The 24,803-nt window shown below is 45.6% G+C and overlaps 1 protein-coding gene across 1 annotated transcript in view; it reads left to right on the top strand.

The window, feature by feature from the left end:
• The window catches only part of LOC121276728 (solute carrier family 28 member 3-like), a 227,953-nt gene that overhangs the window by 66,014 nt on the left and 137,136 nt on the right, over positions 1-24,803 (top strand). The window contains exons 5-6 of the mRNA XM_041185272.1: positions 10,664-10,744; positions 12,933-13,013. Coding sequence (XP_041041206.1) covers positions 10,664-10,744; positions 12,933-13,013 — 162 coding nt within the window. The remainder of the gene's footprint in view (positions 1-10,663; positions 10,745-12,932; positions 13,014-24,803) is intronic.

The following is a 24,803-nucleotide window of genomic DNA, read 5'->3' on the forward strand; positions in this document are numbered from 1 at the left end:
GTATTCGTGCAGGACAAGATGGCGCATAACAAAAAGGAGAGGTTGCAGACTGGTGGAGGGAAGCCTGAAATCAAGATCCTCATGGACTTTGAAAATCGTCCAGTTGGCTGGCGAAGATCTGGACCGTTCCTGTGCTGATGATTAGATCAGCAGTGCTCAACCGAGTGAGGATCCAGCAGTGCAACATCCATCGGACAACCACACGGTCCTGTTTCACAGGCCACTGCATGCACTAATTATCTCTCCTTGCTTTCACAGACACATCTGGGAAACAGCCGAGAAGGTCCACGACCCAGGTCCTCAACTCAAGCCCTGAAGACACCTCAAAAGAGGGATCTGCCTAAACCAACATTGAAGACCTGTGACAGCACTCACCCACACCCTCCACTAGCACAGAGACACACACCTCAGCGGTACCAAGCTTTAGAGTAGCCTCGGGGTCACAATCTGGTGAGCACATCATGCTGTCTGATCCACAGCAGGCAGCAGCAGGGACTTCCCAGGTTTCCAGCGCTCATAGGGCTGCTGGACACCTGAAATCTGCTGAGTTTTTATTGGCTTTTTAGTGGTTTGATACAACTGAGTGCTTGCTAGGCCATTTCAGAGGGCATTATGATTCAACCCCATTACTGCGGATCTGGAGTCACATGTAGGCTAGACTAAGCGAGGATGACAGGTTTCCTTCCCTAAAAGACATTAGTGAACCAGATGGGTTTTTTACGACAATGGTTTCATGGTCATCATTAGACTTTCAATTCCAAATTTTTATTGAATTTAAATTCCACCATCTGTCATCAACCACAGGACTGCAGAGCATTACCCTGGGTCTCTAGATCACTAGTCCAGTGACAAGACCACTACACCACAGCCACCACCTCCCCTCAGATGAGGAGCCTCGGGACTCAGTCATATCTCAGTTGCTGGAGCTGCAAAGGCAAGCTCAGAAAGATCAGGAACGGATGTCTGCTACACTCCTCAGACTGCAAGGCATGATGGAGGAGTCCGTATGCTTTCAGTCTGAGGTGATAGTGCCAGCATGCCAATGCACCGAGGTCAACACAGATAGGATGGCAGCTGTGCTGGAGACCTTAGCTCAGGACATTGGTCCTGCACTGCTGCATGGGTCGAACTCCATCGCTGATGCTGTAGTTGGCCTCCAACAGAAGAGTGTGCGGGGCAGCTCGATCTCAGTGCAGCTTCCCCTTCTCCTCAAGGAGCCAGCCTTGGGCACCCATACGGAGCAGATGTATACCCCGGAGCCATCTAACCAGGTGACTCCGGGGGTGTCTGGCCCATCCAAATGCCCTCTTCCTGTGGCCCCAGCCAATCTAGCTCCACAGGCTGAGGAGGGTGCCACTGCCACACAGCAGGACCCCAGAAGCAGGCCAGGGCTGTCCTAGCCTCGGCTCTCCAGAGGTCACCCGTTACTGTCATCACAGACAGTGCCTAACAGTCAGCAGGCTGCCTCCACCTCCTCTGTGGATGTCGGGGTGGCACCAAGATGAAGCGGCAGGGTTAGGAACGTTAAAAAGATGTAGTTGCATAGCCTGGGCCTGGGCGTTAATCAATTATACACAATGTTCACTTTTGTAAATTAACTCCCAAGAGTGTCTCCTTGCCTATGGCTCCTTGTTCTGATGAGCAGTGTTCGTGTCACTCAGATGTGAAACCCTGGTACCTGCACAAGATAAAGGCGGATGTCTCAGTCCAGGGCCTCCTCCCTGTTCTTTGTGTGACCTCCCCAGCACACTGATGGTGTGCCTTCACTGTCACTGGACACTACAGTCATGCCTGTACCTTGATAGACCTCATTGCTGCCAGAATGATCTGGGCCAGTGTCACAGAACTCTGTCATTTCCTCTGATTGCTCCCAGTACCTTTGAGATGCAGCAAGGCCCCCATTTCATCAGCATGTGTGCCCAATGACAGTGTGGTCCTGAAGGTTCAGTTCATGAAGGATGCCATAGGATCAGAAGAAGTTAGTTTCTCCATGATATGACCCTGTACCCAGAGCACAAGCAAGCTACCATCAGCCAGACAGGAGTCAGGCATTCACATAAGTTATGTGAGAATCTATGGCATGTTCCCACTGCATCTGCTATGTCTCCATGACAGGAGACTTATCACAGAGGATATGTACACTGCCATCAGTCAGACAAGAGTCAAACGTTCACAGATGCAAGGTGAGGATCTGTGGTGTCTCCTCACTGCATGCTATCATCCTCTATGAACCTAGCAGGTATGAGGGCTCCCGAGTACGCCAGCCTTGTCTGGCCAGTGCGATGGCCTCATTGCTGTGATCCTTGCCTTCAAGGACCTCCTCATCCCCATTGACGTCCTCCTCAACGGTAGAGAATTGCAGCTCCTTCATTTCCTCCTTAGCCAGCTCCTCTCCCCATTGCATCGCCAGGTTGTGAAGGGCGCAACAGGCGACAATGATGTGTGATATCCTCTGTGGGCTATATTGCAGGGCTCCACCAGACCGGTCCAGGCACCGGAACTTTATTTTCAACATTCTGATGGTTTGCTCCACCAAGGTGCAAGTTGCAGCATAAGCCTCACTGCAGTCTGAGACTGGTGCATGGATGTCATCAGCCATGTCCTCTGCGTGTAGCCCTTGTCCCCGAGGAGACAACCCTGCAGCCATAGAGTCATAGAGCCATAGAAGTCTACAGCACAGAAAAAGGCCCTTCAGCCCATCAAGTCTGCGCCGGTCAAACAAGTACCTAACTATTCTAATCCCATTTTCTAGCACTAGGCCTATTGCCTTTTATGCCATGGCATCGCAAGGCACGTCCAAATACTTCTTAAACGTTATGAGGTTTTCTGCCCCTACCACCCTTTCAGGCAGTGAGTTCCACGTTCTCACCACCCTCTGGGTGAAAAAATTCTTCCTCACATCCCCTCTAAGCCTCCTGCCCCTACCTTAAATCTATGCCCCCTGGCTATTGATCCTTCCACCAAGGGGAAAAGTTCCTTCTTGTCTACCCTACCTATGTCCCTCATAATTTTATACATCTCAATCAGGTACCCCCTCAATCTCCTCTGCTCCAGGAAAAATAATCCCAGTGTTTCGAATCTCTCCTCATAAATAAAACTCTCCAGCCCAGGCAACATCCTGGTAAATTTCCCCTGCACTCTCTCCAGTGCAATCACATCCTTCTTATAATGCGGATTCCAGAACTGCACGCAATACTCTAGCTGTGGCCTAACCAGCCTTTTATACAGTCCCAGCATAACCTCCCTGCTCTTTTATTCTATGCCTCGGCTAACAAAGGCAAGTATCCCATATGCCTTCTTAACCACCTTATCTACCTGTCCTGCTACCGTAAGGGACCGGAGGACATGCACATCAAGGTCCCTCGCTCCTTGGTACTTTCCCGGGTCCTACCATTAATCATGTATTCCCGTGCCTTGTTTGTCCTGCCCAAGTGCATCACCTTACACCTATCTGGATTAATTTCCATTTGCCACTGATTAGCCCATCTGACCAGCCTGTCCATATCCTCCTGTAATCTAAGACTATCGTCCTCACCATTTACCACCCCACCAATTTTCGTGTCATCCGCGAACTTACCAATCAACCTTCCCACCTTCAAGTCTAAATCGTTTATATATACCACAAACAGCAAGGGACCCAACACCGATCCCTGTGGAACCCCACTGGACACAGGCATCCAGTCACAAAAACACCCCTCGACCAGCACCCTCTGCTTCCTGCCACTCAGCCAATTCTGGATCCAATTTGCCAAATTGCCTTGGATTCCATGGGCTCTTAACTTTGTTATCAGTCTCCCATGCAGGACCTTATCAAAAACCTTGCTGAAGTCCAAGTAGACTGTGTCAAATGCATTGCCCTCATCTACACACCTAGTCACCTCTTCGAAAAATTCAGTCAAATTGGTCAGGCATGACCTCCCCTTAACAAAACCATGCTGACTGTCCTTGACTAATCCCTGTCTCTCCAAGTGTAGATTCTTTCTGTCCCTCAAATTGCTTCCAATAGTTCCCCCACCACTGAGGTTAGACTGACTGGCCTGTAGTTCCCTGGCTTATCCCTTCCTCCCTTCTTGAATTACAGTACCACATTGGCTGTCCTCCAGTCCTCTGGCACCTTTCCTGTGGCCAGAGAGGCATTGAAAATTATTGCTAGCGCCCCTGCTATCTCCTCCCTTGGCTCACTCAACAGCCTGGGATACATTTCATCCAGGCCTGGAGATTTATCTACTTTTAAGCCCCCCAGACCACTTGGAACCTCCTCCCTTTCTATGCTAATTTCTTTAATTATATCACAGTCCTTCTGCTTGATTTCCATACCCATGTCGTCCCTCTCACTTCGGAACACTGATGCAAAGTATTAATTTAGAACCCTACCTACGTCTTCCGGCTCCACACACAAATTACCATTATGGTCCTTAATGGGCCCTCTTCTTTCTCCAGTTATCCTCTTACTCTCAGTGTACTTGTAAAATAACTTTGGATTTTCCTTTATTTTACCTGCCAATGTTTTTTGATGCCCTCTTTTTGCTCCCCTAATTTCCTTTTTAAGTTTCCCCCCTACACATTCTATACTTCTCCAGGGCTTCCGCTGTTTTGAGCCCTCGGTATCTGCCATAAGCCTCCCTTTTTCTCTTTATCCAATTCTGTACATCCCTCAACATCCAGAGTTCCCTGGATTTGTTGGTCCCACCCTTTGTCTTTACTGGAATATGTTGGCCCTGCACTCTTCCTATTTCCTTCTTGAATGAGTCCCACTGCTCTGACACAAATTTACGTAAAAGACGCTGCTCCCAGTTCACTCTGGCCAAATCATATCTGATCTTATTAAAATCAGCCTTCCCCCAATTTAGACTTCTGATTTCTGGCCCTTCCTTGTCCTTTTCCATAACAACCTTGAATCTAACGGAGTTATGATCACTATCTGCAAAATGCTCCCTCACTGATACCTCTACTACTTGCCCAGCTTCTTTCCCTAAAATTAAGCTCAGGACCGCCCCCTCTCTTGTAGGACCTTCTATGTACTGGCGTAAAAAGCTCTCCTGGATGCATTTTAAGAATTCCACTCCCTCTAAACCTATCACACTATGGCTAACCCAGTTGATGTTGGGGAAGTTGAAATCCCCCACTATTACTACCCTATTATTTTTACACTTCTCTGAAATTTGCCTACATATCTGCTCTTCTATTTCTCTCTGACTCTTTGGGGGCCTATAGTGCACTCATAGCAATGTGATTGCTCCTTTTTTGTTTTTCAGTTCCACCCATATGGCTTCATTTGAGGAGCCTTCTAAGATGTCATCCCTCCTTACTGCTGTAATTGATTCCTTGATCAATATTGCGATACCCCCTCCTCTTTTACCTCCTTTCCTGTCTCGCCTGCCTCTGTGGACCCTGGAAGATGTCAGGGATCTGAGACCTACTGAGAATGTAGGAGTCATGGACACTCCCTGGGAACCGTGCGCAGGCCTGTAGGATGCATTTGTGGTGGGTGCACACCAGCTAAACATTCATCGAGTGGAAGCCCTTGAGGTTGATTTAGTTGACTGCCTGTTGCCTCAGAGATATCAATGCCACATGAGTGTAGTTGATGGCACTCTGCACCTGTGGGAAACCTGAGATCTGTGCACATCCCAGCTCCCTTGCTTTCTGGCTTTCCTGATCCCAGGCAAAATGCACAATGTAATGTGCTTTTGCGAATATGGCCATGGATGCATTTGTGCATGGAGGCTTGTGATGTCCCACCGAGGTCACCTGTGGAGCCCTGAAAAGACCCATTGGCATAGAAATTGAGCACCGCAATCACTTTCACGGCACTGGCAGTGGATGCCCTCCATATCCTCATGGCACCAAATCTTGCGCAGGTGGTAGATGTGACCAACTAGTTCCCTGGACTTGCGCAATCTTTGGTGACATTGGTTCTCGGGCATCTGCAGGATTGTCAAGTGGCGTCGATAGAGCCTGGGTCTAGCTGGGCACCGATCAGTGACAGCCCCCTATGGCTCTTCAGCGGCATGCATGGGAGCCCCAGCTGCCCCTTCTTCTTGAGGGTGCTGCTCCTCCTCCTGTCCAGCCAGGCACTTCTGTCACTCTCTTCTCCTTTGTCTCAGCACTCTATGCCATGAGGCCTACAGCTAGGCCACCAGGCTCCATGCTCCTGATGTTGTACTGCAGGATGAAAGAAAGAAATGCGTGGGTTAGCATGTGTGTACTAATAACCTCACTTGGTTAAGTCTGAAGGCTCCGTAACGCATCCCAGAGAGTGATGGCCACAACTTAGATGGCTAGACTTTAGTGTGCTGCCTGACACCTTTTCCACCTCCACCTCAAACCACCTGACTAATTTGCGGCAGCTTTGCCCACTGGACTGCATGCTGTGCTCTCAGCTCAGGCACAGGCATTCTCCTAACCCGAACTGCAAGGTTGCGCTGCTAGCTTGAACCGTGTGAGAAACTGGTCCAAACCTGAATGATGACATTGGAAGGGGCTGTGAGTGCCTCCACCATTGACCTCTTCATGGCCAGCTTTCACAAAGATTGTACAACTTGCCCAGGGGCTTGGCCTAAATAGCCAAGTGGTTATGGTACTGGGTTTGTAACCCCAAGATCAAGAGTTCAAATCTCACAATGGCAAACTATGAAACAATATAACTTCATCTGAATAGGAACAGTTGGAAATGTGTTTGTACTGCTTGGCCTGAATAGCCAAGTGGTTATGGTACTGGGTTTGTAACCCCAAGATCAAGAGTTCAAATCTCACAATGGCAAACTATGAAACAATGTAACTTCATCTGAAACAGATGGAAACAGGTTTGTACTCGAAAGAGTTACAACTTGCCCAGTCATCCAATTGTTTGTAGTCCACTCAAACGCTCATTTAATTTGCCGTCCGTGCCCAAGGGGTGAAAAGCTCTGGAGCATTTGGTGGCACTTTCACACCTCTGCATTGCTTGAGTGGGCAGATAAGCTAGAGGCTCTACTCCAAGCATGTCAATATGGCTGTGCCTGAACTGTCTCAGCTGCGGTGTAATGGTCACTTTATATAAGGTTCCCCTAATGCGTGGCCACTTCCCTACCCCATCCCTCGCACGTGCTTGTGCACTACCATCAACCGCAGTGCAGCCCTTGCCTCCCTGCCAACTCGCCCCAACCACAGTGCAGCACCACACTGTCTGTCAGGTAGGGAAAGGTGACTTGCCTCTGCCCCTGCCTGAATGTGGGGCTCCTCAACTTTGAAGTCCAACAGGCAATTCTCAGAAGTACTGCATAATGTTAGTGTGTACTCACCTCCGAGTCCCCCTCGAAGCACAGCTCGCCAAGTGTATGGCCGACATGCCTGGATGATCCAATGTGGGGGATAATTCCGGCAAGCAGGGCTTATAATGATATGCAGGCGTATTAAAATTAAGTTCCCAATGTTCGGCGGCAGGAAAGGCAACCCATCATTATCTGCTTTCACCACGTTGTGAAACCGATTTTTGGCCTTCTCACCATATTGTCCGCTCATGCCCGCCAAGACGCCTGACGCCAGTGGGCATGCAAAATTCTGCCCAATATTGCAGGTGTGGTCTCACCAGAGCCCTGTACAATTGTAGCAAGACTTCTTTATTCATGTCCTCCAATCCCCTTCCAATAAAGGCCAACATACCATTTCCCTACTAATTGCCTGCTGTACCTGCATTTTAATTTTCTGCGTCCCTTTTACGAGCACACCCAAGTCTCTTTGAATGGCAACATTTTCACACATTTTAAAAAATATTATGCTTTTCTATTCTTACAACTAAAGTGGATGACTTTACAGTTCCCCACATTATACTCCACCTGCCAACTTGTTGCCCACTCACTTAACCTGTCTATATCTCTTCACAGCTTCTCTGTGTCCTCCCCACAGCTTATTTGTGTACCTAACTTTGTATCATCAGCAAACAGATACATTACTCTCTGTCTCTTCATCTAAGTCATTAATATAGTTTGTAAATATCTGATGCCTCTTGTGGCACTCCGCTAGTCACAGCCTGCCAACTTGAAAATTCCCTGTTAATGCCCACTCTCTGCTTTCAATCCATTAACAAATCCTCTATCAATGCTAATATATTACACCCAACTCTATGAGTCCTTATCTTGCCCATTAACCTCTTGTATGGCACCTTATTGAATGCCTTTTTGAAAGACAGATATAATATATCTACTGGTTCCCTTTCATCTACCCTACTAATTACATCCTCAGAAAACTCTAATGAATTTGTCAAACAGGATTTGCCTTTTATAAAACCATGTTGAATTGTTCCAATCATCCTATACCTTTCTAATGCATTGTTAAGAGTTACTTAATAATAGATTCCAGCATTTCCTCAATGACTGATGTTAACATGTCTGTAGTTCCCTGTTTTCTCTCGCTCCTTTCTTGAAAAGTGATGTTACATTTGCCATCATTCAATCTAATGGGACCGTTCCCAAATCTAAGGAATTTTTGAAAATCTCAGACAGTACATGCAATCTTTCTGCAGCTATCTCTTTCAGAACCGTAGTGTGTAGACCATCAGGTCTCAGGGATTTGTCTGATTTTAGTCCCTTAAGTTTCTCTGACATTTTTTCAGGGCTGTTATTAATTACCTGAATTTCTTTTCTCTTTCTAGCCCCTAAGTTACCCTCTATTTCTGCAACCTGTGTCTTCTAGTGTGAAGACAGACACAAACTATTTCTTCAATACCTCTTCCATTTCCCCATTCCCCATAATAATGTCTCCTGCCTCTGCTTGTAAGGCACTAAGGTTTACTTTTGTTACTTTCTTCCTTTTTATATACCTATAAAATCTCTTACAATCTGTTTTATATTTCTAGCTAGTTTACTCTCATGCTCAATTTCATATCAAGAATCTTTCATTTCATTTTTTACTTCTATTCCCTGCAATGACCTTATTCGCTGATGCAAAGTTTATGTGAAACTCTTTGTTCCTTCCTGTCCTACTCTGCTTGCCTTTACTCATATCGCTACATTGTTCAGTTGCCTCAACCTTTCTCTTTGGATTTCTAACACTCCCTTCCCCCACTCTGTTATTTTAAAGCCCTGAACACAACCCTAGTTATACTATTGGATAGGACACTGGTCCCAGCCTGGTTTAAAGGAGCCTTTCCCCAACATAACAGCTCCCTTTTCCTTGAGCAATGCTGCCAGTGCCCCATGAATCCAAACCTTGTCTTCCCACACCTTGAGCCATGTGTTTAATTCCCTAATCTGCTTGACCCTATGCCAGTTTGCGTGTGGTTCTGGTAACAATCCAGAGATGATTACCTTTGATGTTCTGCGTTTTAATTTGGACCCTAACTCCTCAAACGCTCCTAGCAGAACATAATTCCTGATTCTACCTATGTCATTGATTCTCACATGGACAATGACAACTGGATCCTCCCCCTCCCACTCCAGGTTCCTCTCCAGCCATGAGGAGATGTCCTTAACCCTGGCACTGGGCAGGCAACACAACTTTAGGAGCTCCCGATCGTGGCTGCAGAGAACAGTATCTATCCCCCTGACATGTACTGTCTCCTATCTTTTTTGCTCTCCTTTCACATTTCTTTTTAGTCCTGTCTGTTGAATGGCATCCAGCACCATGGTGCCATGATCATTCTGCTCAGCCACCTTGCAGTCCTTCTCCTCATCCACATACCTTTTAGGCAAAGTCAGGGGCTGATGATCCTCCATCACTTCATGCTGGTTCCCCACACCTGCATGACTCGCAGTCACACCCTCCTATCCCGGACCACTGACCAACTCAAGGTGTGTGACTGCCTCCTGGTACAAAGCATCCAGTAACTATCCCCCTCCTTGATGTGACACAGCATCCTCAGCTCAGCCTTCAGCTCAATGACCCTGAACCGAATTTCCTCAAGATGCAGACACATAATGCAGACATGTTTTCCCTGGATCACACTGGCATCCAGGAGCTCCTGCTTGCTGCAGCCATGACATATCATCTGTCCTGCCATCCTTATGTGATTTAATTAATTACTTAATTATTTATTCAATTAATTATTTTCTTTTATATATTTTACAAATCTTACCACAAATTCCTGTATTATTTTGAACCTTAGGAATAGAATAGCCTATCGACTTAACAGATACTTACCAAACAGATACTTCCCTCTAGTATAGCAAGAACCAATTCATTCAGGGTGAAAAACTAGGCAAAAACAAAGGGGGTACCTCACTCCCCTCCTCACCGAACTTCGTCAGCTCACCAAACCTTCTCACACTGTTAAAGTCGCACTCAGTGCTGGTTGCATTAAGAATGTTTGAACTGATATGTCCTGAAAGAAAGGGAGTGAGTCCAGGTACAGAACGGAGCTAGGTCCCTTAATTAACTATTTCGGCTGCTGCCAAAGGTTAGCTTCTGTCTCCCTGTTTAGGCCCTTGTTGGATAAGACTTAGAATTTAAATTGCACTTACAGTATAATGTTAAATCTAACAATATTAGATTTTTGGAAAGAAATTTAAGATTTCCTCAACTGACCAATACTCGCACACTCTGTTGAGGTAGTCTGTAAGGTTGAAGTTACCTGTAATTGCTGGAATTCCCAAATGAAGCAGGTCTAATTGCCGCAGGCACGACACACCAAAGTGTAACACAGCTCAAGTGTAATACAGCTAATTCTGATTTCCTTTATCGTTAGGTTTTGCCAATAGTAATTTTCTTCAGCACAGTAATTTCCATATTATATTATCTTGGACTCCTACAGTGGCTCATTTTGAAGGTAGGCAAGTGAATACACTTTTTAATTATTTTTAAATGTTATTATTTGCCCTCTGTTGGTCAAATGGAAAATACACTAAAATCATAAGCATTAGTGTGGACCATAGGCAGGTCATTTACCAATGTAGATAAGCTTAACACTGGGAGAACCATAAATGAGGTTTTCAGAAGAATATCTGCCTGATCTTGATAGAGACCTGCACCCAGAAAGGGATGTAAATCAAATTGCTGTTGAGGCCTTCGGCTTGCACCATGGGAATGGTTGTAGGGGTCTTATTGTTTCTCACAAACAACAGCAAAAATATCTTCTGTTCTAATTGGCATCTTGCTGGAACAAAATACTTGACTTCTGGATGGTGGTAAACGGACTGCTCAGACCCTTTGACTAAATGGGGCTGCGCTCAAGGGTTAGTGTCTGTTTCCTTTGGATGCACTTACTAATAGGCTGCTGTACCAAAAGACAAATGAGTTGAAAGTTTCCCTTAAACCCTTTTTACCTTATTTGCATGACTACTTTATACATATGTCAGCCTCAGGTGCAAAAACACCATTCCATCTCAAGGATGAAATGTAAGGTGACAGTAACCTGGTGCCTTAATTCCTTTTACCTTTTTCTCTGTCTGGGATCTGATGGTCTTGCAAGTGTTGTGGCTTGAAACGTGCTGGAAGGGCAATTTGAGCTCTGCTATTTGATCAATGTTCCAGTTTCTTTCCTTCCTTACTCTCTCAAAACCTTCAAATATCCTGCCCTCGGCATGTTTCCGACTTCTTAACATTCCATTTGCGTTGAAGTCAAGACTAATCCACAGTTAACTCTTAACTTATTCTTTCTTAAGAGCTCAGAACTTGTTATTCCCCCCCACTCCAAAACATCTCCCCGCCCATACAATCTTCAAATCCAATCTAGATACCAACCATTTACTAAATACTGTCATTTTATTCCTTACGAACTTTAGACCTATATTTTGATTTGAATTCTTTCCCAATACTGCTATACAAAAATGTGACAAAGAAGATCAAAATTCAAATTCGTTAAAACAAATAGGGAGCAGCTTTATTTAATTCTTCAACAGCCTCATAATAACAGGAAACAGCAAAAAAAAAATTTTTCAATGGCAAGTTTACGAAAACTGCATTGCAACACGCTCTGCTTTATGTAACATTCATCACTTGGTGTCTTCCAGTGAACTTACACGAATGAAAATGATCAATTTTTCTAATGCTGATAGATCCCCTTTGGAACCATACCACAAATTGTATAATGAAACTTTCCAACATATAATCTTACCATGTTAAAGGAACAACTAAAAATAGACATCATGACACGTGTTACTCCAATGATGGAGATATCAAGTATCTACCCATTTTGTGGTCGTTAGTTGGGAATCATTATGCTTCATCTTTCAAATAGCTTTCTTTATCTCAGATTTGATAAAGGTCATCATCACTTTTCCTTAAAATACCTCCAAATTCAAAAATCAGCCTGTGTGTGTAACATTCATCACAGAAAGGTTTGTGACATTCAGGAGACAATGCAAAAATGTGAAATGACCCTAAATATTAAAAATATATGATTTTAATTAACTGAATAGAAATACTATCGAAAGGATGACCAGGCACTCTACTTCAAATGAGAAATTAACAGTAACAGTCGAGAATTCACTTTTACTTCTAGGTAATCCTGATAACAGTCATTACCCACTAGGACTCCAGCCTCAATGACTGTTACCATGTTTTGCTAGTTTTGTATCTTTCCAGTCTTTGTGACACATCCATATTGTTTTTCAGGATTATTGGATACACTCTGGTCACATTGTTTTCCTATCAGATTGTTTCAACTATCTTCTAATGAAGTATCTTAATTGCATTGAAGTTTATTTCTAAATGTCACATATTGGTGTCCATCTTGGATGAAAACTGGAATGTAATTTAATTAGCACAGAGAATATTGCTTTGATGAGCACAATGTTACTCAGTTAAATATATCGTATATATTCTATCAAATGATAGAACAATTATTTACTCCGACATTCATAACAGGTCAATTTTAAACTTAGCCACAAAAACCTCTCCAATGTTGAAAAGATACTCATTTACAAAAAAGTATAATTTTAATATGTTACTGTATTTAATTTTCTTTGTAACAATATTCCATAAGAAGATACTTTAGGCTCTTTTCCATTGTTCAGATTGGCTGGGTAATGCAAATTTCCATGAACACATCTCCCACAGAGTCATTGGTGGCAGCAGGCAACATATTTGTGGGACAGGTGAGTGCTACTCAGATGGATAAGGTTAGTAGAGTTAAGATTGGTTATCTTCCAGATTTACACATTACAGGGTCAAATTTTCTTCTGTCTCCATTTGGGAACCAGGCAGACAGAACTCACCTGATTTGCAATCTATTTATAATGACCTGAACCTGCCTATATGATCTCTCCACACTCCTGATACAGGTTGCGCCCACCAGAGCCTTGTGTCTTGAAATTTTGTCGGAAATACAGCCTCTGCCTTCGGCCTCCCTCCTGGCTTTGCTGCTTTCCCTTCTCAGATATGAAAAGGAGCAGGCATAAAGCTTATGGCCAAACTTTTTTAGTGCCCTAATGTTGTAAGGTTGTTCGGTGCTTTAGGTTGACTTTGGCGATAACATTGTAGCACTCTGATTCCGGCACATGGTTGTGTCCATTTTGTTCGCCTTTTGTGCTCCCTCGAGTTGAATTTCTGTTTGTCAAGAACCCGTCTGCTTTGTTCGGACACCAAGGGTTTGCCCCACTCCTTCCAGAGGCAATGTTCATGCCATTTATTCCTAGAGTGCCTTGTATGGTTGAACATAAACCACTTATTAGTAACTCATAACTCTATATATCTCCAAGGTACAGCCCTGCATGGGTGCTGTCTTCATGCTGGCTTCCTCCAGACTGTATTAAACACAGTCTAGCATCATGTGAGTTTCCACATCACTATGTGGGCAGTACTGTCCTCCAGTCCCTCACTAGCCATTGCTCTGCCCAAACACCCTTATACTACACCTCCCTCCAAGTCCTTACCCAAATATAATTACAATACAATCTTTACTTGCTACTCCTTCTCCTTCCCCTTCCTGTTCTTGGCACATTTGGAGGAATGAGTTTCGTTTGCTCTGGGTTGACTTTATCAATTTGGTGATAAAATTGTAGCATTCTTTGTTTCCAGCACTAGTTGTGTCCATTTTGTTCGTCTTTTGTGCTCCTTCGAGTTGACTTTCTGCTTGTAAAGAACCCTTCTGCTTTATTCAGACACCAAGGGCAGAATTTTGCTGTCGGCGAGCAGGGGGCAGGGCCCGCTCGCTGACAGGTAAAATGATGCAGGATGACGTTGGGCGGAATCTCCGATGTCATCCCGGTCCATTTAAATTTTCAGGAAGGCTGGCCCGCAGCAGTGAGCTGCGGTCCCGCCGACCTGTCAATGGCCAATTGAGGCCATTGACAGATCAATTAAAGTACTTAGTGTACCTGCCCGTCCAACCTTGGGCATGATTGGCAGGCAGGCAAGGAGCCCGGCAGCAAACAGATAAAACATGAAACCTCATCCACAGGCAGAGTGAAGTTTCATGCTGGGTTTTAAAATTTTTAATAAAGTTATTATGTTGATTATGAACATGTCCCATCTCATGTGACAATGTTAGGGATTTTTTCTTTCTATTTTTAATCTTTTTAACAGTGTAAGCAATCTCCCTGAGGCAGCACTTAGCCTCAGGGAGATGTGTGCTCTTTCGTGCACATGCGTGAAAGAGCACACTCTCGCTTTTGGGGAATACCCTCCGGCCTGCACAGAAAGTGATAGCGCTTCCCACCGGACGTCATGCTGGGCAGGTCTTAATTGGCCTGCTCACGTAAAATGGCGGCGGGGCCTGCTTCTCCGGCGGGGTTCGTTTCCCCGCCTGCCGGAGATTGGGTCAGGCCTCCCCACCTGACAGGCAGAAAATTTTGCCCCATGGGTTTGTCCCATTCCTTTCAGAGGCAGTACTCACTCCATTTATTCCTAGAGTGGACTCGGACTTTTTTTTCTATGGAGTCCGCCATGTTCTTGTTGGACGTTGATATTTCATAACTGGAACCTTCATTTCCACTTGTTTCAAAATTTTAGCCAAATATGTGTTTACTTTCTTATTTTCCAATCCTTTTTCAAGCTTATGAATTTTTTCATTCAGCTCAGCAACTACTCTGGTGAGCTCAGTTGTCTTTGTTTCAATTACCTGCAAAATTCTTATACATGCTTAACAACTTCATCAGGGCATTCAGTTTCTTTCAGAATCTTTCTTCCAAGATCACTGACTGCCCCTTAGACTTGTTCAATTCACTCGTTAGATCCTCAATCTGTTTCTTGGATTTTTCTTTTTCTGCATTCAAAGTCTGGATTTGCTATTCCAAACTGTGCATCTTATTACTTTTTCAGATTAGATCGAAGTTCAAGAATTTCATTGCTCTTTTCATAATTCATTTCCAACATTTTGTCAAACTTATCTTCTGTATGTGAAAGTTGGTCCTCCACACTGAACAGATTTTTCTTAGCAGAGCCTAATTTCCTCTGTGCTATCTTTCAAGCTCATATTCTTTAACTGTACTTCTGCTAGTTGTTTCTGAGATTCTTCATGCTCCTTTGTGAGAACTTCTACTTTCTCTTGCAGCTGTTCAACCTTTTCTTGACATTCTTCGTTCTTAATTTTCATTTCAGCCATTTCATTTTTTAACAACTGAATGGTTCTTAGTATGTTTGAGGCATCCAGTGCCTTTCCTTCTGGTTCTATGATCTTCAGCATTGGATTTGCATTTTCCAGTCTTATTTCTGTCTCTTTCTTCGCTTGCCACAAAGCTTTGTCCTTGTCCTTCATTTTGGTTTTACTGTTGGCCAGGTCTGCCTCTGATGAAGTTGTAACTTGTTTCAGTTCTGTAATCATGCTATGCAAGGCTTCTTTATCCACTCACAGCTTGGAAAGTTCTATGGCTTTTCCTTTCAATGCTTCTTCTTTTCCATTCAGCCAGCTCTTCAGCTCTTCAGTCTCTTTCTTGTACTTTCTGGAATATAAAGCATTGCTGCATCTTCTGTGCCAACTGGTTCTTCAGTTCATTCAGAGTAATATTAAATTCATTTTGCTTCTCTTTGTAATTTTCCAGAGGAACAAGCTTTGACCTGAGGGATCGTTGTGGCATATGAAGGTCCTTCAGTAGGTTTTCCTTTTTTGTGAAGCTCAGTTGCTTCATCTTGCATTTTCTTATAATTTAACAGAGTCTCCTCGAGTTTCTTGTGCTGTTCTTCCATTCTGCTGTTCAAGATAGCCTTCATTTCTTCATGCTGCTGAAGGGTTATGTACTCCTTTTGTATTTGTTTTGAAGGACAATCAGCTGTTCTTTCAACTGTTTTATTCTTGTTGACTCCTTGCCAACACATGCTGCGCTTCAGTGCATTGCTTTGCCGCTCCTGATAGTTCCAGCGCAGCTTTTTCTGAAGTAGCATTCAACATTCTTTTTAGCTCCTCACGTTTTTCCAGGGTTACGAAATGATTCTTCAAAGAGTCTTTCAGGGCAGCAACTTTTCTCAGTACATTTTCTACATGCTGTTCAGTTGAGTTCTGGTTGAGTTCTTCCAACTCAACTTTGATACAAACATTTTCCTGTTGAATACCTTCATTTTCTTTTTGCAGATTTTGTTTCTTTTGGGTTACTTCAGATACCTTCCCTTCACTCACAGCCATCTGCTTGCTTTGCATTACCACCTGCTGTTGCACTTTGGGTAATGTGTCACCATTTTCAAAAAGCTCTATTTTTAAGTAATTTGGCTGCTTCTCAGCCTCTTACTTCTGCACTAAGGTCTTCGGCTTATCCACTTCATTGCACTGACATGGTCTGCCACCATCTTGCTCTTTGCCTGAGTACTGTCTCCCTTGGCTGGGGTCTCCTGTCTCTCTTGGCTTGGGGCTTCCTGTGTCCCTTGGCCTAGGGTCTCCTCTCTTCCTTGCCCTGGGGTCTCCATGCCCCTTTGAGCAGAATTTTCTATGCCCGATGGCACAGGCGTGATAGGTGGCATGAGTGGATAATATGGCACGATCAGTTTCACGACGGTGGGAAGTCAGGTTGTGATTGTCTGCTCAGCCCTCCGACGGTGAGCTGCGTTTCCCGCCATCAGTCATCGGGAACCTCATTGTAATACATCAGCGTATCATTATCAGGCCACCACCTCCCAAGCCGGGTTATTGCTCTTGCTGGCCTTCCTGCAGCCAGAGCGGGGTTAGAGGACATCCCGGCTGGCCTCCACAGTATCCAAAAGTCACTCGAGAGACGCATCGGTGAACCTGGGATCTGCAGTATTCTTAAGTTTCAGGGTCATGTCTTCCATTCAGCAGTGGTGAGCTGGAAGCACTGAGATGTGTACTTGCGACTGGACTTTAAAAATGGCGCCCAGTGTGATGCAGCGGCAGGGTAATGGCGGGCAGGTGAACAAGGACCTGCCTTCAATGGAAACAGTGTGTTTCCTGGGAGTGCATAAATAATAGGGCAGGTTCGGGACGATAGGGCTTGAAAACCCGGCGGGTAAAACGTTTTATCCACCCAATACCGCACTTATGCAAATTTGGAAAAATTCTGCCCTTTATTGGGGCTATCTGATCCTTCTTTTAAGGTCTACAATCTTCACAACATGGACTTTAAAATATTGGTCAAAGGTTTGTAATATTTCACCAAATATGGTTGAGGATTCACCTAAGACTTGCCTTAGGATTATTTCATCAACAAATGCACCAAACAAGTATAAAAAAATATTAACTTGTACTTTCCCTAATTTCCTGCTTAATTTAAAAATTTTCTTCTCCAAGACACCCAATTTTGGATCTGGTTTGCCCCTTGCCTTTAATTTAAATTGGTCTGGAAGTATTAATTTATTATCCACGGCCATTTATTTGAGTCGCTCTTTAATTTTGTTTTCCTCTTCAAGACGGCTCCACGGTTCTTTTTTCTTTGATTTTCTCGTGCTTGTCGGCTTTTGACAGGCTTCTGTTACGCTGTTGGGGCTGTTTTTTTTACTAAGGGTGGAATCGTCCCACATTTGCACTAAGTGCAGTAACAGACAGGAAAAAGGATGTTTTACCTACCAGCCACAATGGCGGCTTTTCGTCCCATATCGCCCCATTCCCACCTCATTAATTATGCAGCCACAGGAAACATGCCGCCTCGCTGGCGGACGGCCTCCAATTTGCCCACCACGCTGTGCAATTTGCCCACCTCTACGCTTCCTCATGCAGGGCACCATATTTAAAGTGCAGCTGCGTGCACACTTCTCAATGCTTGCAGACTAGGAGGGCACCGGTAAAGACGTGACCCCAAAAACCAAGAAGAGTACAGCCCCTGATTCAGTGATGCATTCCTAGGACACCTTCTGGACACCGTGGAGGCCTGTCGTGATGTTCCATTGCCTACTCTGGTTGCAGGAGGCCCATCAGCCTAACCACTCCGTCTTGTGAGGCGGTGGCAGAGGTGGTCACTGCCAGTGCTGCACGGAGGAGGTCAGCCATCCAGTGCAGAAAATGCATGAATGATCTCATCCATGCCGCCAGGGTAAGGCAACCAGCTCATCACTCTAAACTCTCACACTCACAAGGCCATCACACATTCACTGGCATCTCACTCACTCAAATGACATCACCACTCACTCTCACTCAAACCCTCACATCTCTATCTAGCCTCATCTCCCTGGAGACAGCCTGCTCAGCCCTCACCATCTTGAGGTCACTTACACAGATCAATATGTGCCCCATCAACACCCTGGGATATCCCCCTTCCCCAGTACAGCCTTCGCCTCGCAGCCCCTTTCATTGCCTGAGGCCACTTCTCCCCCTTCCCCAAGCAAGCCTTGTCCTGCAGCCATTGAAAAGCCACCCCCGCCTTAATGCTAGTACGGTAGGTACAACCTGCCCGTGAGCTCCCCTAAAAGTGATGTGGTGTTGCCTGCGAAGCCTGGCGCTAATGACCATGACTGCTGCCTGAAGAAAAGTAGGCAAGCAAGCCTCAAAGTCCCAAGTGAAGTGCAGCTCGCCAGGTGCACATCACTTATGTACAGTTTTGAAACATGTCGTTGTCCAATCATGCCAACATGCCCCGATGATCCAGTGTGTGGGGATGATTCTGGCGAGCATATGCTAATGTATTAAAATGACGTTCCCGATGTCCGGCAGTAGGAAATGCAGCCTGTCATTGATGGGCAGAGCAGACGATCGCAAACTGGTTTCATGACAGTAAATCAGATTTTTGGCCTTCTCGCCATATTGTCCGCTCATGCCCATCATGACGCCCGAACCAACGGGTGCGGAAAATTCTGGCCTTATTCTCTCAGCAGGAAACTTTTAAAACAAAAAGCTAGCTACTTGCTTTTTTAAGCCTGGGAATCAATTGGAAGATTTTTTTTTAGCTCAGTATGCTGTTTTAAAAACTTTTATTTGGTCAAGCTTTGCCATCACATGTTAAGGTGCCTGCAGTGGACTGTTGCTGCAGCTTTCTTGCAGTTGCCTCTGGATGTCCTGATCCTGATTGCTGCCTATTTTAAAAAGGTAATTTCTGCCTTTTTGCTGTATTTTCCTCATCCTTCATGTCATTTGGCTAAGTCACTTGACTGCGTTCACTCGGGTTCTTGTTTTCATCTGCACAGTGGATTATTTTTCAGCTTTCTTGTTTTGCTTTGATTTTTTCTCAGCATTTTGTGATATAGTTAGGTCCTTTGACTCTGCCTCTATGTCTCATCTGATCTGGCCTCTCCATCTGCACAGTGGATTCTTCTGCAGCCTTTCATCCATTTTTACTTTTTTTTTGAATATTGCACAGCTTTTTGTGATTTAGCTGGGTCTCTTGACTCAGCCTTCAATCAGGTCTGGCGTTGGACCTCCATTAGTCCTGGAGGAGCCCTTCGGCCTCCATGTCTGCAGTGGAGCTTCTTTTTAGGAGATATCCAATTGTGTCTTCAATCTAGGTGCATTTCTTTCAGGTCAGGCTACAGTTTCTTTACGGCTTGGCCTAAAAAGCCAAGTGGTTATGGTACTGGGCTTGTAACCCCAAGATCAAGAGTTCACATCTCACAATGGCAAACTATGAAACAATGTAACTTCATCTGAAACAGATGGAAACGGGTTTGTACTCGAAAGAGTTACGGTTTCTTTACTTTGTCATACTTTGAAATTATGGGTTCCTGCTCCATCTTCTCTGGGATTTTGGGGTCCATCCTTCACAGTCACCATGTTGTAAGGTTGTTTGGTATCTCATTAAGAAGTCTGGAAGCTTGTATGGTTGAACATAACCATTTATTAGTAACCCATAATTATATACATCTCCAAGGTACAGCCCTGCATGTGTGCTATCCCCATGCTGGCTCCTCTAGACTTTACTACACAACGTCTACCATTATGTGACTCAATACATCACTATGTGGGTGGTACGTTCTCCAGTCCCACGTTAGTCCTTGCTCTGCCCAAACACCCTTATACTACAATGCCAAAATTTTCTGGTGCCGTAAATTTGGTCAGTCGCCTGGTGTATCAAGGATTTGAGACTCTGATAGACACCTCCCACCTGATGTCCGTAGCCATGTCTTGTTTTTGCACCTTCCAATTGATGATGCTTCTCTCCAGGGATCAATTTCCATGCTATCACTGCTGACTTAGATTGATGACTGATGGAATATCCTCCCTCATTAGAACACAAGTAGCCACTTTCTAGGAACTAAATTAAAGTTTTTGTGCATTTTCAGCACACCTTTCGGTACTCTGAGGTATAGAAGCTCTCAGAATTTTAGGTCATATCGAGTTGGGTTGGTCACAGCAGATGGAGTGGGCATTGCCTGTAATGTTAGATAATTTGTTGAAAGAGTTCCTCAAGCAGTGGAGAAACCTATTTAAAATATTATTTAAAATACATATTAGCTCTATTTTGAGTAATAGAATTTTGCCCTCTGCCTGGTTCCCACCCCTGAGCACCATGCCTCCCCAACTCCTGTTCTCACTGAACACTGCAACTGGATATCACTCAGAAGAACTTAATTGCACCCTTCTAGCTCACAACCTCTATGATTCAAAATCTTTGTTGAGGCTTCTCTTCAAGTACCAAAGACTATGCTCCTGCACACTTCTAAGAGCTAATTTGCCTCCTCCAGCTCTCTCCTTTGACCTCTCGCTCCAACCACCCCAGCTCCCCTACCAACTATCCATGACATTCCCACACTGCCAACACCACCCCATTGCAGAATCCATCAGCAGATTAAACAAATTTGGTTCCAAAAATAATTTAATCCTCCTAATAAGACGACTGACAGGTATGTCCACGGGCAAAGAACCCCTTATTCTGGTGGTAATGATGGGATTCTCAGACTATCTTCTATGGGAAAAAAATGGGATGGGTTCCATTTCAGGCATGTACTCCAGCTTGCCCTATTTTCTGACATTTGCTATGCCTGGGCACAGATGAAGAAAAAGCTGTTCTTCAGTCTTCGTTATACCAATGGAGTTATGCATCAGGAGGCATCTGTGTTCTGGAGCATTTTAGAGTATTTCTTCCTGATAATTACCATATTGGACTGCTACTGTCCTTGTCAACATATTTTAAAAAAGAATTTACTTTTTCTTCTTATGAGCTTAGTATTCTACTAGAAGCCCCCTTTTCATGACAGGACTATTGAGATCTTCATCTGAATGCCTTTCTGCAGTAAGCTAGTGTTGTTTATATTCTACTCAGAGGCATAATTGCCCAGTTCTACTACTATGGACGGAATCGTCCCAGATTTGCACAAAGTGCAGTAGTGAGCAGGAGAAAGGACGTTTTACCCACCGGCCACAATGGCAGTTTTTCATGCTGTATTGCCCAATTCCCACCTCATTAATAATGCATTCCTAGGAAATATGCCAGGTTGCTGGCAGGGCAGCCTCTGATTTGCCCGCCCGCTGTCACCTCAGGCCTTCAATAATCCAGGCACCATGTTTAAGGGACAACCCTGTACAGAGCTAGCACTCTCTAAGGCATCAAAAGCTGCTGGAAATTCATGGCTGCCAAAGGGAGGAAACATGCTACCACCAAATTTAGCGCCTACTGGATGCTGTGGAGGCCTGCTGTGAAGCTCTGTACCCCTGCTCTAGGTGAAGACCAGCAAACAAGATGACAAATCCAGCGTGGGAGGCGATGGCAGCGGTGGTCATTACCAATGCAACCCAGTGCCGAAAGAGGATGAATGATCTCCGTTCTGCCAGGGTAAGTCACTCTCCTCATCAGTCTCAGCTCTCACACTCACAAACCCATCACAGATATACAGGGATCTCACTCACTGCCAGTTCAAGAGACATCACCATTCACTCTCTCTGACACACCTTCATTTGCCCTGGAGACCATGTCTGCATCCCATCCATGGCACCACTCGCCACCCACATGTGCCAGGCATACTTATCATCTGGCCTGGCAGGCATCCTGCTTACAACTCTCAACCTGTATTCATGCAAGACAAGATGGCACACAACAAAAGGGAGAGGTCGCCAACTGTTGGGGGAATGCCTCTCATCAAGCTCCTCACAAACTTTCCAAATGGACTCATCCAGCTGGCCAGAGAAGACCTGGACAGCTCCTGTGCTGACAGTGAGGTTGGCGGAGCTCGACCAAGTGAGGATCCAGGAGTGCAACATACAACAGACAACCATGCTGTAAGTGAGTTCCTCTGTTCTGCAGAGCCCTGCCATGCACTAATTATCTCTCTTTGCTTTCGCAGGGACATGTGGGAAGCAGCTGAGGGGGTCCACAAGCCAGGTCCTCAACTCAAGCCCCAAAGACACTTTGGAAGAAGAATCTGATGACACCATCATTGAAGACCCAGGTCACAGTTCTCACCCACACCCTCTACCAGTGCAGAGACACACACCTTGGTGGGACCTAGCTCTGGAATAGCCTCGGGGTCACAATCTGCTGAGCACATGAACTGTCTGATCCACAGCAGGTGGCAGCAGGGATTTCACAGGTTTCTGGCACTCAGAGGACTGCTGAAAGCCAGAAATATGCTCAGTCTGAGTCACATTAGGAACCTCTGGACTCGGTCATACCTCAGTTGCTGGAGCTGCAGAGGCAAGCTCAGGAACATCAAGAAGGGTTGTCCGCTGCACTCCTCAGATTGCAAGGCGCAGTCTGTTCGCCTTCAGTCTGAGGTGATCGCGCTGGCATGCGCACCGAGGTCAACACTGAGAAGATGGTGGCTGCCATGGAGACCTTGGGCCAGGACATCAGTGTTGCACTACTGCGTGAGCTGAACTCCATTGCTGACGCCATAGTTGGCTTCCAACGGTATCAACGCGAGAGGGGTGTGGGGCAGCTTGATCTCACTCCAGCTTCCCCTTCTCCTCAAAGAGTCAGCCAGGGGCCCCTCGGGCACCCATAGGGAGGATCAGCAGGTGCACAGCCTGGGGCCATTCATCTAGGTAACTCTGGGAGCTTCCGACCCATACAAATTCCTTCTTCCTGTGACCCCAGGCAGCTCCAGCTCCACAGGCCAAGGAAGGTGTACTACTGCCACACAGCAGGACCCCGAAAGCAGGCCGGGGTCCTCCAGGTGTCAGCCCTCCAAAGAATGCCCGCCAAGGTCAACACAAACAGGGCCTAGCAGTCAGCAGGCTGCCTCCACCTCCGCTGTAGATGTCAGTGGAGCACCAATACGTAGCGGCTGGATTAGGAAAGTTAAGAAAGTGTAGTTTCCCTGCATGGGCATGGGTGTTAATCACATGTACATAATGTTGTCTATTGTAAATAAACTCTCAACAATGCCGCCCTGTCTATGGCTCCTTGTTATAGTGAGCTGTGTTCGTGTCAGTCTGAAGTGAAAACTTGGTTCCTGCACAAGATAAAGGTTGGTGTCTCAGTCCAGGGCCTCTTCCCTGCACTTTGTGCTACCTTCCCAGCACACTGATGGTGCAGCTTCACAGTCACTTGGCACACCAGTCATGTTTGCACTTTAATGAGCTTATCATTGCTGCCAGAATGTTGTGGGCTGGTGTCACAGAATTTCTTTGAGGTGCAGCTGGCCCCCCATCTCATCAACATTTGTGTCCAGTGACAGTGTGGTCCTGAAGGGTTCAGCTCACAAAGGATGCAATAGGATCAGGAGAAGTTAGTTTCCCCACTGCATCCTCATGATAAGACCCGGTTCACAGAGCGCAAATGAGCTGCTATCAGCCAGGCAGGAGTCAGACATTCACATAAGCTATCTATATGTCGCCAAAATCCTCCTGGAATGTAGCGACTTGGGCATCTGCTGCGTCTCCATGACAGGACTCTTATCACAGAGGGTATGTGTACTGTCATCAGCCAGACAGGAGCCAAGCGTTTGCAGATGCAATGTGAGGGTCTATGGAGTGCCCTCACTGCATGTCTTCATCATCCTCCACGAATCTAATGGCTACGAGGGCCTCCCGAGAGTGGATGTCTTGTCTGGATAACGTGATGGCCTCATTGCCGTCACCCTCACCTTTGAGAACCTCAGCACCCTCTTCTCCGTCAATGTCCTCCTCATTGGAGGAAATATGCAGCTCCTCCATCTCCTCCTCAGGCAGCTCCTACCCCCGTTGTAATGCCAGGTTGTGTAGGGTTCAGCAGGTGACGATGATGAATGACACCCTCTGAGGGTTGTATTGCTGGGCTCCACCAGACCAGTGCAGGCGTTGGAACCTCATTTTTCACATCCCAATGGTTTGCTCCACCAAACTGAGTTGCAGCATGAGCCTTGCTGTACCTTCTCTTTGCTGCACTCTGAGGCCGCCGCACAGGTGCCATCAGCCACATCCTCCACATGTAGCCCTTGTCACCGAGGAACCAACCTACTGCCTCTGTGGATGCTGGAAGATGTCGGGATCTGAGACACACTGAGAATATAGGAGTCATGGAGACTGACTGGGCATTGTGCGCAGACCTGCAGGATGTATCTGCTGTGGTCACAGACTAGCTGAACTTCCAGCAATCGGAAGCCCTCACGGTTCACATACTACATTGCTTGTTGCCATGGAGATCTGAGCGCCACGTGCA

Source organism: Carcharodon carcharias, chromosome 4 (assembly GCF_017639515.1).
Source record: "Carcharodon carcharias isolate sCarCar2 chromosome 4, sCarCar2.pri, whole genome shotgun sequence".
NCBI lineage: Eukaryota > Metazoa > Chordata > Chondrichthyes > Lamniformes > Lamnidae > Carcharodon > Carcharodon carcharias.